General features: G+C 41.3%; 1 protein-coding gene across 4 annotated transcripts in view; it reads left to right on the top strand.

Annotated features, from left to right (window-relative positions):
- The first annotated feature begins 2,013 nt into the window (after window positions 1-2,013).
- The window catches only part of VRK2 (VRK serine/threonine kinase 2), a 39,160-nt gene continuing 24,192 nt past the window's right edge, over window positions 2,014-16,981 (top strand). For 3 of the 4 annotated variants that reach the window (XM_068186158.1, XM_068186156.1, XM_068186159.1), the window contains exons 1-7: window positions 4,181-4,334; window positions 4,474-4,614; window positions 13,408-13,463; window positions 13,967-14,036; window positions 14,398-14,485; window positions 14,623-14,731; window positions 15,957-16,049. In XM_068186158.1, the coding sequence (XP_068042259.1) occupies window positions 4,479-4,614; window positions 13,408-13,463; window positions 13,967-14,036; window positions 14,398-14,485; window positions 14,623-14,731; window positions 15,957-16,049 (552 nt within the window). In that variant the 5' untranslated portion in view covers window positions 4,181-4,334; window positions 4,474-4,478. Of the gene's footprint in view, window positions 2,193-2,632; window positions 2,825-4,180; window positions 4,335-4,473; window positions 4,615-13,407; window positions 13,464-13,966; window positions 14,037-14,397; window positions 14,486-14,622; window positions 14,732-15,956; window positions 16,050-16,981 lie in introns of those variants that run through there. The other variant, XM_068186157.1, reaches the window with a different exon arrangement.

The following is a 16,981-nucleotide window of genomic DNA, read 5'->3' as shown; positions in this document are numbered from 1 at the left end:
CAGTTATAGTGATAGGAACAAGGAGTAACATCTCATCCCAACAGCCATGAAAATGATGAGAGAGCAGCATTTTAAAATTAAAATAAGGAAGGAAGAATCCTGACCCTGACTGAGCACATTCTGTAGCTCATTCAAAAGCCAGGCATTCCTTCTTACCTTTTTCAGGGCTTTTGGGTGCTTTTATTGCCAGGAAGTTTGCCTTCCTTGTATTAATTTCCTATTCTGGTGAGTTCAGGGTATAGAACTGCCTGCACAATTCCATGGGATGGGTAGCAAGGTGAGTGTTAAAGGAAGGTATGTTCCATAGGCTAAAGTGGCCCCTCTGGAAGTGTCAGAGTCATTCATTCAGGCTACTTTTCACTAAAGCAAATGTCACCTATGGACACTGTCACTGTACTTTAACAGCACTTCTCAAATAATTTCTTTATTTCAAATGAAAGTTCCCAGATCGCCAATCTTTTGTATTTTCTTTAAAGAGAGGACGAATTTCTTACCTGCCTTTTACAACTCTCTGCTTCTTTCTTCTGATCTGCTTAACACGTAAACACCTCTACTAAGCTAAGCTTACTGTGAGATAAAAAATACAAGAACTGTCTACATGAAAATCCTTAATCAGTCATGAGTTTGGTAAATGATGTCTCCATGCCATCCATATTGAGTGTCCATTACTCCTGGACATAGCACATTAACTGACTCATTAGCTATTTCAAACCATATGGATTTAGGTTTGGGTGGGTTGCTCTGATAATATCCTGAGGTGAGCTTCCTAATTATTGTAATTACGTGATCTCAATCACAGGGCCAGCCACACAAAATAGAGTCAGGAGGCTCTGAAATGGGTGTCAGTGTACCCAGGCAATGACTGAGCTGAGCAACATGGCCCCTGGATGTTGGAGCTCCTTGAGTACTGCAAGAAGTAATTACTCCCAAAGTTCTGAGGAACTGGCAGGGAGCGGCAACAATTGAGTGAGCCCGGCAGGAGCACGGGATCTACACAGATGCAGGGACACAAATAGATCCCCCAGCACAAACTGGGAAGCAGTCTGAAACTTGATGCCTTGTTGTCAATGCTCTTAATATCGAGATGTTACATCTCTGGTGTAAATTTAGCCATGATATTTTAAGCATCAGTGAGATCTGGAGCAAAGCAGGGGAATTGAATGTGGGAATGCTAAAATGTCAGTGTTAAATACCACAAAAGCATCACAATGCAATGGTGAGAGAAGCTACAAGTGCTCACCTACTGTAGGAAATTTAAGGGGCTTTGTGCATGTGACACTGCAAGATTTCATATAATTGACTGCAATCTTTTATATTCAAGCTCAGGTTTGAGCAAGGAGAAGAAAAAATTAAAATGAATGGAAGATGGACTGAATGTTTAATGTACAGTGTTTTAAGACAAAGACAGCCTCAAGACAGGTTTGCTGTCTTATGAAACACTTAAAGAAAGCACAGACTCCCTAAGAATTTCACCTCACTCTTTAAATGCAGTCCACGATAAACCAGTACAGCTGATTGTTACTCTCCAGAACATATGCTAGAAAGACATTGATACTGGTAGGATTAGTGCATTTTTACTCTTACTAGCACATTCGCATTTCTCCTATTAGGATTTTTGAATTTAGCAGTACTGGTAGCTGTACACCCTTGAAGGGAAATTGCTTCCATCATAATTAGGCTTTCCTGAAAAACCCAAACCACAAAACCACCCAATCATCTGTAGTTATCATGGCCATTCACCCCTTTTTCACCTCCCCAAACTGCTAATTTGTAGCAACTGTGAAGAGGACACTCAGCTTTATTTATCCTGCCTAAATGGAGAACTGGTTTTTTTGGAGGGTTGCTAATTGGTTGATTATAAGCAGGGAAAAGAAAAAAAGCCCCACCTCCAGTTCAGTCCAACAGGGAAAGAGGATTTCTTAGTCCCACCCACAAAACATGTGCATGTGATATTAACAGGGTCAAAGGCTCTAGAATCAAGTTCTAATCTGCTTAGAGCTTTTCTAAGTAAAGCCTTTGGTCTTTATTAATTTTTAAAAGTATGTATGTGTCGATTTTATTTTGAAGTGTCTGAAACCAAACCAGCAAAACTTTGCTGGTAACACACATCTTTTTGTGGGCCTACTAGTTATGGCTGTTTATTAATAAAGATCTGGATTTAAAATATAAACTCATTCTTCAGGAGTGGCCTGGTATGTGCAGGAACTTTCAGGGTTTTTTGTTTGTTTTTTTTTTTAATATGAGTCACATGACTAGTTTCTATTACATTCCCAAGTGCTTGTCTTTGAGAATTTTAACTTTTAACAACTGATAAAAGCCTGAAAATCTTTAACTTTGCATCTATTCTCTCACTTAAAAAAAAAAAAAAAAAAAAAAAAAAAAAAGAAAAAGACCAAAACCCAGCAAACAAAACAACCAAACAAACCCTCAGGTATTTCTCACAACTTGTAGGATAAATACCTTAAACCCTATTATACCACACGATAACATTAAATTGCATAAGTTGTGATAGAGCTCTAAGTTATTAAAGATGGTTCATTATTCTTCAGAACTCTATGAATTATTCATACTTAACCTGTTAGGTGTTTTTTTTCCTCTACTTTGTCTGACTTGTTTCACTTTCTTATTCCAGTGAAACTTTGTGGGCAGGGAAAGAGCCTGGAAGCAGGAAGCCCTTTGATAATGCTTTCATTTCAGTTTAATCACGTGGATACCTCTTTGCACCAGCTGAGCAAAGAAATTTTCTCCTTCATCAGAGGCTTGTCCTTTGATTCCCAGGCAACTATTTTGAGGTAATTTTCTTCTGGAAAGATCCTTTACCCAGGTAACACATAACACTGACAATGGTGATGGTTTCTTTATGCTGAATTGGGCATCTGTGGTTGCTTTTTTAATAAACCAAACACCACCCTCCTACAATTTGACGATTGTTGCAAAGGGGAAGAACTCTACAAAATGCTTTATGGAGATTTTGAATTTGCTCCCTTTATGGCTGAGCTTTCTGCTGGCGATTCTTCAGCTGGTCTTCTAAATAATGATAAAACCACAGAGCCTGCAAGACTGATGAAGCCAAAAGGGTTGTTACATAAAGGCTTAATTTACTGATGGCAATATAGGCTTTGCAGTCATTTGTTATTACTTTTAAGTTTACTTGCAAAGTATGTGGTTGCTGATGTTTTGGATTTTGATAGTTCTTTTTAAAAAAGCACAAGTTCTTCCTTTAAAAAAAATATGCTTAAACTTTTAAGTTTGATACCCTCTTTTCTGGAAAAGGACTTGTAGTCGTGGTGTGGTGGTTCCCCCTGAGGTCTGCCTAGATGGCGTATACCTGGGTGAACAAACCCTGTCAATAAAACAAAGCTTGCACAAAATGGTGGCTCGTGATCAAAGCAATGCCCTGGGATCTTGGCGAATTAAAACTCACCTCACAGTGTCCTTTACTGCCAATTTACAAGGGGATGGGGCTGATCGACTCCTGGGTCAGCAACATGTCTCCTCTGCCCCTGCCTGGAACCAGCCTGAGGTGGCCATTACCTCCTCCACTGCGCTGTTCTGGGGTGAGTACCTGTGTTTCTGGGTGGAAATGGTTACCGTTGACCTCTGCCAGGAAGATCCTGAGGGAAAACCGAAGTGGCCTGAGTGAAGCGTGGCACCATGACAGTTCTGTGACTTCGCTGCACCTACTGAAAGTGCCTGGAAAACCGGTTGATTTTATTTTATTTTTTTTTTTTTTTTTACTCCAAATCCTGTCGGCTGAGATTTTATTTTTCTACCTCAGGTAGGAGACCGTCTGATCTCGTCTGATCTCCTACTTCTCTATGCACGCAATATGTTTTTTGAAGTTCCTCCCTGGCGAAGCGCAGCCTCAGAAGCGGGAGAGCGGGAACGCCTGGGGCTGATAGCAGCGGACGCCATCTCCCTCATGATCTCCCTGCTCCATCTCCCTCCTTCTCCGTTCCCCTTAATGTCCCTGCTCCTCCTTCTCCCGGAGCGAGGAGCCGGAACGCCCGGGACACACCGACTTCCCGGGCACCATCTCCCCGCTCCGTGCCCCCGAGGCGAGGCGGCGGCGGCGCCTCAGGGTGGGGCTGGTGGGAGGCGGGAATGGCGCGCGCCCCGCCCCGCCGCGCTGAGGGCCGGGAGGGGGCGGCTGCGGAGTCCCCAGTCCCGGCCGGGGCTGTCCCGGCTCTGGCCCGATCCCCGCCCCTGTTTTCTCGGCGGGAAGACGACGTCCTGCCACCCGTTCCTCCTCCTCCTCCTGCCGCTGCTGCGGAAGTGCCCGGCTGGGAAGTTTGCGGCCGGCGGCGGGGGGAGGCCGGGGGGGCTCTGTGGAGGTGGGTGAAGGGGAGCGGCCTGAGGGACATCGCCCCCTGTCCCTGCTCCGTGCTGCTGGGTAAAGCACATCGAGGGATATTGTACCTTCTGGCAGCAGTTTTTCAACAAACTTTCTCTTTCGTTTTCCCTTCCCTCAAGGTACGATGCCGCCCAAAGGTCCCGGCAAAGGCAAGCTGCCAGTCCCGCTCCCTAAAGACATGATCCTGAAAGACACCGAAGGAAAAACCTGGAGGCTGGGCAGGCAGATCGGCCAGGGAGGATTTGGCTTGATCTATTTAGGTAAAATACTGCTGATAATAAGAGGGTGACTTGCAAATCGCGTTGTAACTTCCTGAAGTGGAAAAGGCAGTAACTTTAAAAAGTGTGGTTTACATGCTGGTGGTGATCCTTGTTCAAGTGTGGTTTTCCGAGCTGTTGTTCCTTCTCCATTCCTGCTCATGATGCAGTGTGTTCTCCATGGCCTGTACAGCTCATTTTGCTGGATACTAATGCGATTTTCTGTGGATCTTGGGTGGGGCAACCAAGGTGCCACTGTGTCAAAGCACTGCCAGGTGATGCTTTTCAAAGTAAAAGTACTTTTCTTAGCCAGGGTTTTGGCCTTATGCCAGCCTCGTGCTCTGTAGCCCTCTTTCAGTTTCTGGTTATCGGAAGTGTTATTAGTTTGGTCCAGAAAATGAAACAGTAACAATACTTAGCTGGGTGCTGCCTCTGAATTCACATCTTTTCAGCAGAGGCGGAAATGGTGTGTTTGCTCTGGCCTAGATAAGTTTCTGTGGTTCCTTCAGAAGAAACCACTGCATTTCAGTCAGTTTGTGCTCTGTGAGGAGTGAATAGTTCTGAAAGGTAGTTTGTAAAGCATTCTGGGTCACTGCAGAGGGTGTAATGTATGTTACTGTTGCTGGTCTCTGTGAAAGGGCAAATCCTGTGTTCAAGGCAACAAGGTCTCTGTGAAAGGGCAATCCTGTGTTATGAGCTTGGGTGGTTTGGTTTTTCTTTTTTTTTTCATGGCAGCATATAGAAACTAGTTCACAGTGTCTGTTTGGGACTAAGTTGAGCTTGTATGGAGCAGTGAAGAATCACCTAGAAGCCGTTTACTGCGTTGTCCCCGAAGCCTAACATGATCTTTTTTGAATTACAGTAATGTTAACTCTATTTGGAATATTAAGGCTTAAAACTTAATAAGCAAGTCACTCCTATACACAAACCAGCTTCCTTTTATGTGGAAATGAGCTACACATACAGTAGCAGTACATCCAAGAGGTTCCTGTAGTGAAGTTTCTGGTTTGGTTTCCTCTGGAATTTCTATAGTTCACACTATTCCTCACTGCTCTGCAGACAGAACCAGTGGGAATGACAGGGGTTTCAGCTAACAGAGGAGATACAGAGGTATCAAAGGGTATCAAGGGCACTTGTTAGAGTATTTTTTTCCCTTTTGGTATATCTTATTACCTTGTTATGACCACCTTTGAAGCATTAGTTGGTTACATTTGACAGGTGCTGTGAGTTGGGCACATGAGAGATGTTGCCATGAGAAAATGGACCTTAGCATGAGCTAAGAAGTAAAGATGTCTCTGGGTATTTCCATTCCGAGATAAAGGACAGGAAGATGGGAACCTGCAGAAGTCTCCCATAGACAGATGGGTATGAGGGAGCTGGGGATGCAGTGCAGAAAGCAAGTTTGTAGTGGGTGTAGCTCTCTGTGTGTAGGACCAGTAATGTTGTGTTCCTGAAACACTCAGAATATGGCTCTGTTGTTTCCTGCTGCAGCCATATCTCACGGGACCTTGAGGGTGGCTTAGCATGTGGGATTCAGACAGTTCCATGCAGATTTGAGTTCTCTGCCTGATCACAGAGCCCACCAATGTGATTTCTTATATTGAGGTGTTTGTTGCAGTTTGGCTCACACTGAACTGAGGTGGAGAGCAGTCAGTGGATTAGAATGAGAATCAAGGATTCTTGGTATTACTATTTTCTGATTTTTTGTAAGAGACAGCCTGGCTGAGGAATTGCAGCTGCCACTTTTGTAATGGTATTTGTATTCATTTAATCCCTTCTTTCAGGAGGAACAGTGAATACTACCTGCAGCACTGCACTGAAGGCTCAGTTCCCCTTGTAGCTCATCAATTAAAGAGAAAATGGACATTTATCCCTAAGTATTGACACTGAAGCTTTCTCTTTTTTTCTCCACCTCTTGATCTCTGATGTGTTTATATTAAAGTATACCATTCAGCAGCTTCTTGGGGCCTTGATGCTACAAAAATCAGCTGTCTTTGAGAAACCAGGGGGAGTGAAGTGGATGACAAATTTTTGTGATTAGGATACAGGTGCTTGGAGACACCCCCTTTTCTCTGTGCTGTTCAGACCTAGTTTTAGAACATGTAGAGCAGGGTGTGAGAAGACCACTAACTTTCAGAGAAGGAGCTGTAGAGAGGTGGGAGACAGGATGTTCGATTGCCTGACAGGTATGAAGAGCACAGCCCTTTTATGAAAGAAAAGGTTAACTTTGCCAGCTATATCTTTTAATAAGTATTTTTACAGTACCACTGTAAAGATTTTGATGTGGTTGTTATAGCTTAATTTCCCATTAAGGGTATTCCATACTCCATTAATCTATAACAACGTTCTTGAGAAATTTTACAGTATCTCTGCAAAATCTATTTACTAGGGGTACATTTCATAGAAGAAGGTTCTGTTCACTAAATCAAAGCTGCTGAAAGCCATTTACTGACCCTGGGTCCTAGGATGCAAATGTAGGTCTTTGGAACATCTAATTGTGTGCGTGATAGTTATCACGATCTTCAGGTTCTGCCCTGCCTCACAAATGCTTTCCCTTGTTTTCTGATTATTCTTACTCTTTCCAGTCTGTTCCAAATTGTTGTGTTCCTGGTGCTGATTTGCTCTCAGGTAGAGCTGTTACCCCTTTGATAAGGGGAGCAGAATGAAGAGCACCTGTGGAAAGCTGTGACATTGGTGGTCTCGCAACTGCTTTGTAGCCCTGTTGAGAGCAGTGGAAAATGAACCAAGAGCTGAGGAGCCTTACATTCTCTCATTTATCTCTCTGATCACAGCCAGTAATTAACACCAATCTTTATATAAATCATTCTCTAGTCCTGCTGCAAGCACTCTATTAATGCACAATTTGGACTGAAAATTTAAATGCAGAAAGGTCACACAATGTTTTGTTAAGATTCCTCTGTCACGTGAAGCCTGCTGCTATCTACTTGCAGGCTTCTTTCTCATGGAAAGGGATGGTTCTGAAAAATAGAAATATTTTTTAAAATTTATGTACAAGTGTTTGTTAGATGGTGTCTTTTACAATAAAACTTACTACATTGTAAATATGTTTTAATTTTATGAAGCTCAGAAAAATAAGTACTGATAAAGTCATCATTGAATTGTCCTCTGCTTGGAGATCAGTACAGCCAGTGACTCTCCTTTCCTTTTGAGGCTTTTTCTCACATTTTCAAGGAAGAGGGAAAGAATTTCTTCCTAAGCAGAAAACAGTGATTAAATGTGTGAATATGGTCTTTTAATATTAGCAGTACAGTGAGCCCTGCTACTGGTGGAGGTAAGGAGGAGGTCTGATAGGGTCTGTTCTTTTAAGCTTGGGTCATAGTACAATCTAACTGCTGATATTATGGAAATCAGGCTGCAGTGTGAAAGAGAGTTTGTTTCTGTTTCAGACTAATTTCCATGGATAATTTGTATAGTTGTGAGCAGGGATGTTCCTCTGTCAAGGAAGAGAAGCATCAGTGGAAGTACACTTGGTCCTATTGTTCATTCCTTGGTTTGCTTGGGAAGCTGCTTTAACAATTGCCTCTGGAGAAACAAAGTCCTTCAGCAGTTGCCTAAATTAAAATAATGCAGCAAATTAATTAAAAATGCAGTAAAATGATACCAAAAGATAAATTCAGCATGGTTTTCATTAGCTCAATGGAAGGACAGATCATAATGGCAAAGCCCTGTAATTAAAAGCACTATCAGGTAACTCAGGTTAGGGATGGATTTTTCTCAACTTCAAGATGTTAAAATACCTGCAGATGTGAACCTTCGTGTGAAAATAAATTTGTTAGTAGACAAACACCACTTCAGGAAGGGTCTTTGTGTCTAGTCACTAATATTAAACTGTACCAATAGAGATACTGCAAGCACCCAGTTTGTAGGCAAACTAAATCATAAACTTAGCATGATTTTGCTACTCAGAGGCTACTTAGGGCTGACTGACCTGCCACCATCTCTCACAGAGAAAATATTCCTTACCTTTACTAGTTCTTGCTGGTAAGTGCTTCCTCTGGAATCTTGCCCCTTTCTTTTTCATTCCCCTGTAAGCTGAAAGTCCTAACTTGGAATGTGTAACTCATTTTCACACAGTAGTCAAAGCTTTTTACAAAGCCTGCAGAGGTCATTGCTATTACACTGTAGTGTTCTGCCACATCATGTGTTGGGGATTTTTCTTCTACATGCTGAGTAATGCTGGGAGGTCAGGAGAGCAGTTTTGATTGATTGAATTTATTTAGTATTTACTTTCAGTGGGGAATGTAGGAGGAGCTTTGGAGGACAGCTAAGGTACCTGTTGCCTCACAGAGGGCACTCCTTCAGTTGTCTTTGGCACCTGTACCCTGCTGAAACTGGCATTGTATCTTCTGAGTGGGCACCATGTCAGACCAGCAGATGGGCTGCAGCAGAATCTTGCCAGAAAACAGTTTGTGCATCAAGTTTTAAATATTAGAGGCCTGGGCTTCCATCTGAGAGTGCTGTAAGAGCAGGCCATGCAAAGCTTTTCTGCCTGGGGTTAAAGGATGTGTCATCCCTATTCCAGCTTGGAGTAATTAACTTTGAAAGTCAAACAATTGGCTTCCATTAATGTGGCATATAAAAACTCCGGTGAGTCAGGATTAAGGTTTCACAGAAACACAAGTAAGAAATGTTGTGAAATTTCTTTACCATTGCTGAATGCTCTTAACTTGGAGGCATTTGGAGTTACCTGCAAAACAGTAGAGCAGTTGAACATTATTTTGTCCCAAAATCAGTTTAGTTTGATCTTCCGGAAGGTGGGTCTTATGGAGGGTTATCTATCTGTAATCTGTATAAAACCTCTTTACATTCTTAAAGCTACCTGGAATAAGAATCTGGAATAAAACCTAGTCAAAAAATGCTGCTCAGCAGAGTCTGTCCAGGAAATGATGCTGCATCTGTAAAGTAACAGAGAAACAGATCTTCCTTAGGCTGCAATGAAAATGGGGTTTAAACACCCTTCAAACACTGAATGTTTCAGTTTTTGGGAAATATTGGATATTGCAGTGTCAGGGAGGGGGAAGCAATGTGCTTTGTTAGCCTTGAAACGTTTGCCTTACAGCCTTCCCTGTGTAGGAAATAGATGAAGTTGTGTTTAATAGCAAATGCTGCTTTTTGTTTACTTGTGTATATTTTGTTTTTAGTAATTCTATTGCTGCAGTTTGGGTACTTTTTTATTGTTAGATACTCTGAGCAACACTCCTTCCCTGCTTTTACACATTGAATTCAACAGCTCTTGGCTTGACTTGAACAGGGTCAGAACTTTTCCTGTTTTTTTATAGGTAGCCTGTAACTTCGGAAATGTGATATTTTTGAGATTAGTTTTGATTTCTGCAAAAACTAAGCTGATGTATCACTCCTCGGGATTAGCTAATGAATGGAACAAAGCAAAAATAAAATAGTAGCAACTAAAGAACTTCTGAAAATACTTTTATACATGTTTCTCAAACAAATATATCCTCAAAATATCCAGCAGTGGCAAAGACACCAGCTGTGGACAGGAGCAGGGCTGTTTCTCCAAACTGCCAAATCAATGCTGTTTTCTTTTCCACTGTGTAAACTTTGTCAACAAAAGTGGTTCTGTGAGAGCCATTGAAAATACTTCACCATATTCCAAATGTGACTGCCACAAATTAACTGCTAAAACTACAACAAGCACGTTTGAACTGGCAGAGGGAATTGGCACGTTCCTCTGTCAGGCTGCAATTGTGCTGTGTGGTTGTAGGAAATGGCAGTTCAGCCACAAACACCCTTTTGTTACCATAGCTTGTTAACATTTAGAGAGTGTCATTAATTAAGGATGCAGCGCTCAGCAACAAAAAGGATGAAATTCATGGTTAAAGTGGATGATAAGGCCACAACTGCTGTGCTGGGTGAAACCAGGGAATCCTGGACATGGGTTAATTCCAGGTGAGACTTGTGCAGGCACAGCAGTTGGAAATCATGGCTAGGATGTGAATCTTACTGCGCTGCTTTATTTCAGAGGGCATTTTAGAGCTGTGTTCCCCACACTGGTGTGGTAGCTGTGACTCTGGATTGAAGGGGAGGAAGGGAAGGCAGAGTGGTGCCCTTTGCCCTCTGCAAATGTTTTGTGAGACTCCTCTTGGCATGAGGTGAAAACAGCCACAGCCTCCTTCGCAACTACATCCTGCACCAGTGCTCCCAGTTATGCAGACAATGGTTTGGGTTGTGTGCCTGCATCAACACCCCCCTCCCCAAATGTCAGGGGTTGTGCATGTCTAGTTGACAAAAGCAGCATAAGCTGGGAACTTGTGCACTTATGCTATTTTAATGGGTTTTTTGCAAACATAATCTCACCATATAGTGCTCCTGGTACCCTCTGTGAATAGTTATCTGCCATCAGAGACCTCCTGCCTATCAGCACTGCTCTCCTGCAGAGTGTCTGCTCACTGTCCTGCAGTCTAGCATTAACTGATTGTAATATTATAAATAGCCATGTGCTACCACACAGAACGAGGCTAGCACATGGCTAATTACGAGTATACAGTAATTAACTATGAGCTAAACTCGCAGGAGAGTATGTGGTGGTGGTCTATGAGGTATGTAATCAGACTGTTTGTTAAACCTTGGGAGCCTTTCCAGTCTGTTAAATAACTATACATAGTAATGAGACAATTTTTAAAAAAACATTTATGTTTATTTATGGACAAAAAAATAGTCTTTTTTTCTGAGCTGTGACTGGAGTATTGCTGGTTGACATCTGAATGGGTAATTAAAGTGGTGTAGCAAAAGGTGCACATACAGCTTCTGCTCATCTCTATGGATGAGACTGATTGTCCCAGCATTATCTGTGTAAGAAGTTTAGTGTTATTTGTGACGACTGTTGTGCCTTGTTCCATGTATGTGCAGTAAAAATAATACCTCTTCTCCTTTTGTACACTTGAATGGAACTCATTATGTGGAGCACCTGTTTCAGTATCATGTTGAGCTTTGACTTTTCTCCCTTTTCACTTTGTAACCATTGCTGGTTATGTTTGGGTTTATTTTCCTTCAGGATGTGTGACTTTCAGTGTGACTCCAAAAGCATCCAAGCCAGCACAGTGTAAGAACCACAGGGGTGAAGCCCTTTTGCTGGTCTACCTCCTGTTAATTGCTCCTCTTCATTACCCTGACAGCTGTTACTCTGTTCCAGATTACCATGAATGAGGCCTCTCGTTATAAAATGTCAAGAAGTCTACAGGGAAGTTAGATCAGCCTCTTTCAAATACGTTTAAATTTGATACTTCCCTACACCTATCAAACCTCAGTTACTTAACTTGGTATTGAACTACATTTTCTTATCCAGAGGTTCTTTTCTGAGATCTGTGCCAAGGAAGGCAGCACATCAAATTGTGTTTGGGTAATGTGATGTTGTTGAATGCAGTGAAAACACTGTTGAATGCAGTGCTCTTTTTGCTAATGTCTTCTATTAACACACATTCTATATGTGCCAGAGAAATATGAAAGACATAAATGCCTATGCCTTAATTCCCGCTTAAATACAATAATATGGTAGGAACAAAGTGTACCAAAACTTCCCTTCTAGTCGATTTAATATGTGTTCTGGATGTGACTGTTACTTGTGTGAGTCTATGGATAGTTCACACCTTTCAGATCTACTGTTTTAATATTTTAATTTTATTTTAATGTGTTATTAGCACAGCAGCATTCACATGGGGAAGTGTCAGTGGGGAGCCTCTGTGTGTTTGGGGTGTGTACCCTGCCAGATTCGATGCAGATGCTGAATAGAACTGAAGGAAAATGGCAGCTGAAGGAGTCTGTTCATTGTAGAAGTATTTTTATGCCCTGACCATCAAAAAAAGTAAGCTTGGATAGTTTGATTAGATCCAAGTTTACTTGATTTTTATTATGTGGATAAAAGGGGTCTATTTTTGTGTGTGCTCATGGTTGAAGTGTTTCACACCTGGACTGTTGTTGGTATTTGATCATTATCAGAAGTTTGAAAGGGACACTTATTTCCTAGGAATTGTATTCTTTTTACCTTTTTTTCAGTGATGATTCTAAAAGATGATTTAGTCTCATTAAATTTTAATCCCAGTGTAGCTCTATGGAGCTTCAGTAGTATCAGAGAGAGCTGATAGTTCTCTCAGGGTCAGAAGAAAATAGGATTGTATTGTCTGTGCACAGAGGTTCTGTCTCCTGGGCTGTAATTGGCACATGTGGTCAATTATTGTTTTGAAATCTCTACTTGCACTGAGAGGCACAATCCCTCAGCTCCCCTTTAGGCAGGTGGTGGCTGTGCTACCCCTAACTTAGGCCAATGTCTAAATAATGCCAGAATAGAAATCAAGGTTCTAGGGCCAAATTAATTTGTGATAGAGGAAAGCAGACAATCCTGTCTAGAGGCATAATGTAGGTCAGAACTTTTAAGTGGTGTCTTTGTCACGACAGTAGACAAATACAGTGGTTTTCCAATTGGCTGGAATGACTTCATCGGGCTCTGTCCTAATGGAACGGCTCATTGTGTTGTTACCGTGCACTGAGGACATCCTGCTTACTCCTTAATTAACATCCAGGGGAGACTTTTGAAAACAGGGCTCAAATTGCTTCTCTACTTGTTGATTAAAACTTCTCTCTGTGTGTTGGTTTTGTTTTATATTTCTTTGAACTTAGCAAAGCTCTGACCTTTAAAAGCAGGATTTCAGACTATCTTTTGGTGTGTATTTTTGGTTGCCTGACTTAGTGTTAGCACAGTCTTTATTTGCAATTACATTTTGTTGCATACAGCTTGTTCTCCATCTCTTTGTTCCTTTACAGCATCCCCTCAAACTCAGGTTCCTGTAGAAGATGATGCAGTACATGTCATTAAAGTGGTAACGTGTAGTTCTCATTTCTAAATTATTAACTTGCATGCAGCTCTTTCTCATAATTATCTATCCTTATTTTCAGCATTGTGTCTCTATTGCATGCTTGTTGCGTTTGGTGCTTTGGGTTTTTTATATCCTTTCCCTGCTTGGGGATATATTTGGCATTTCCATGACACACAGTATTTCCTTGACTTGATTTTTTTCCTTGATTACAACCCCTCAACAGTTTAGTAAGGAAAATTAGACTTGATCTAAAACACACCTGATCTCCAATATTTCTGAAAATAGTGTCTGAAATTATATCTGAAAGAATCTGTGTTGGTTATGAAAATGCATTTCCAAACAACTTTTCTTTATAGATACTTAATAAAATTAAATTTCAGGTGACATGGAATCTGGAATATGGGAGAAAAAAAGGGTTTCATTCTCTTGGTATTTCTTGTGTGCTTTTCTTAGGAAACTGTTGACTTTCTAATGCCTTTTTTGATACCAAGTTTGTTTCTCAACAGGAATATCTTGAAAATGGCCCCTTGTTTTCTGAGCTGAAGTTTTACCAGAGGGCTGCAAAACAAGAGCATAGTAAGTAATGTCTCAGCTCTGACTCAGGTAGGTGTAAGGACAAGTCTGGGTTTAACTACTTTTGTTAAGAACTGTTGCTTTAGAGCTCCAAAGCCAGCGCATTTCATATACCCTGAGCCAGTGCCAGTTGGTGCTGTGGTAGTTCTGGATTGCTGTAGGTTTTGTTACTTGGGTGTTGGCCTTGTCCTTTCTGGTCAGAAGGGAAATCAGAAGCCAACCAGCCAGAACAGGGCCACATTTATTATGTGCACACCAAGGAACAGACTCCAGAGACAGGCCTGCCCTAGGACAGAGAAAACACCCCAAACCTGGAGTTCTCAGCTGCCTTTAACCCAATGTTATGTTCTTCTTATTATTACAGTAAGAAAATGGATGAATCTCAAAAAAATAAGATGTTTAGGAATTCCAGTGTTTTGGGGATCAGGCCTGGCTGAGTACAAAGGAAAAAGGTAATGAGATAAATGGTAATTAAGTCTCAATTTGACTGACGACCCATTTTCAAAAATGGAGATTTAGTCCTTGCAATCTGACACAAACTTGCAGTCATGTCTTAAAGGATTCCTCCCTTTTCTGGATTTCCTGATAGCTACCGGTTCATGGTCATGGAGAGACTGGGGCAAGACCTTCAGAGAATCTTTGAAGATTGTGGAAGCAGGTTTAAGAAGGAGATTGTTCTGCAGCTTGGGGCACGAATGGTATGTTCTGCAGCTTGGGGTACAAATAGCACAGAGAGAGAGAGGAAATTACTGTGTCTCAAATTTGCTGAGTTCAACTAGAGAATCATCTTGCTAATACAGCTCCTTTAAGTGGCTGCTGAGTTTAGAACTAAATGTGCAAATGCTATCTATTTTCTTATTTCTCTGGGGTTTTTTAGGGAAAAAAAAGTGTTTGGTGGAAAATCAAGACTCCCCTACAGACTGAAATTTGGTCAAACCTAATTTTTTTTCTAATAGGTTAAAACACAGACCATCCACTTCAACCTGTGTGTCTAGACTGAGATGTGTAAGCCTAGTCTCATGTTTCAACATGTATTGATTTTTTTTCGGTGTCTGAAGGGTATTGTATTAGACATCCATATTTGTCAAAGTTCACAATTGCATGCCTGAATGCCAAATTTTCAGTGTGTTTGCTGAACATACAGGCCAGGCAGGATTCGGCCAGTCTGCAAATACCAGTTTTGTTCTCAAATGGGTGTAGACTGGCACATTCCAACAGGAAGCTACATATATGCTTCTTTATAACATGACTTGTGTTGTGAAATACTGCTATTGCTGAGCAGAGGTGGATAGAAAATGGAGTAGTGGCAATGGTCTTAAGTTAGAGAAGAGGAACTCTTAGACTGGATGCATCCAAATCATCCCTTTAACCAAAATAATATTTTTTTCTTAAATTGAAGAGCTTTCATAGTCATAAATTGATAAATTTGTAACTGTTTGTGGTCTCTAAAAGTCAGGATTGGCTTGTCCTTTGTATGCGTTGCCCAGTGCAAACGTGTTTTTTAATAATAATTAGAGTTGTTGTGCCTCAGTAAGGAGCTGGAGGTGTTGATGTAGGAAGGCTGTGACATCAGATGCTGGTCATGTAATAACTGGCAGGATCAAATGTATGCCAAACCTTTAGAACTGATGGAATATGATCTTTCTAAGAGCTTGGTGTTCTCAGCATCTCCTCTGGTGTTTGTAAAGTACTGGTTTCATTCTTGCTCTATGATTTAGAAGCTGGTACTTGGGTAGTTACATAGGGATATCTCAAGCAAATTCTGGCTTTTTAATGCTTTGCCACCATTAATCCAAGCCAAATTTGTCAGCTCAGTCAGTGTAGCCCTTGGTTCCCCTGCCTAAGTGAGAAATATTTGGTGGCAGTGTTAGGGGCAGAGTGGAGAAGATGATGTTGTCTCCTCTGTTCTATACCCTTTCCTAGCTGGATACTTTGGAGTACATACATGAAAATGAGTATGTCCATGGGGACATTAAAGCAGCAAATCTTCTTCTGGGCTACAGCAATCCACACGAGGTGAGTGTATTTACTTATCTGCACTTCTACTCTACTGTGTTTATAACTATTGAAAAATTTTAAGTTTTGCAAATGTTTTGCTTTCACAATTCACATATTTAAAGGAGTTTGTGCATGAACATTCACATCCCCTCACAACAGATCTGAGAGTGGCTCTTTGGAGCTTGAGGGCTAAGAAAGAAGCAGGACAAAGCTGTGCTTTGTTCCCTTTGTGTTCTGCTGACTGGGATACTGCTATAGATGAGTAAACTACTGAAGAGGATAAATTATGGGACCTAATTGCTGCTCTAGGTTATACCAGTTAAAGGATTGGATGTGGCCCATTGTACTTTCATTATGGGAAGTTCTAGATTTCTAATAATGCCATGAATTGTTTCCATGCCCTAACTCTCCTGTTCTGCTCATTGTAGTGGATAGAACAGGTAAGTAGGATTAAAGTTGCTGTTCTCTGACACTCTGAAGCCAGCCTTGAAATGGAAGTCTTTGGGTGAAATGTCTTGAAACAAGTCTTGTAGCCCTGTCGTATTCTACGTGTTCTTCTGATGTCTTTTTTTTCTTCGGGTAATAAAATCTAAGTATGCTTTTTTAATTGGAAAAAAATAATTTAGGAAAAAAGGACATCTCCAACTTCACTTAAATTTAATTAGCTGTAAGCAATACTTCTTTCAATTTTGGTTTCTCTGCTGCTGTGATAAAGAAATAGATCTTGCAAAGCAGCTCACTGCCATTGGAGGTGAACCACTTGAGTATATCTGCTCTTTTTAAAAGCTTCAAGTTAAATGGCTGAGTCAAATTTAACTTGTCAGCTTTCCGAAAGACATCATTTGAAACGCAGCATGGTTGTTTAAGGCAGCCCTGGGTTTATACAGTGGGAGCAGCCAGTGCATAATCACAGTTTATGGTGTTCTGCTGAATCCAGGGGAGGAGGCTCT

Source organism: Anomalospiza imberbis, chromosome 3 (assembly GCF_031753505.1).
Source record: "Anomalospiza imberbis isolate Cuckoo-Finch-1a 21T00152 chromosome 3, ASM3175350v1, whole genome shotgun sequence".
Lineage (NCBI taxonomy): Eukaryota > Metazoa > Chordata > Aves > Passeriformes > Viduidae > Anomalospiza > Anomalospiza imberbis.
This window is presented reverse-complemented; position numbering and strand designations above follow the sequence as displayed.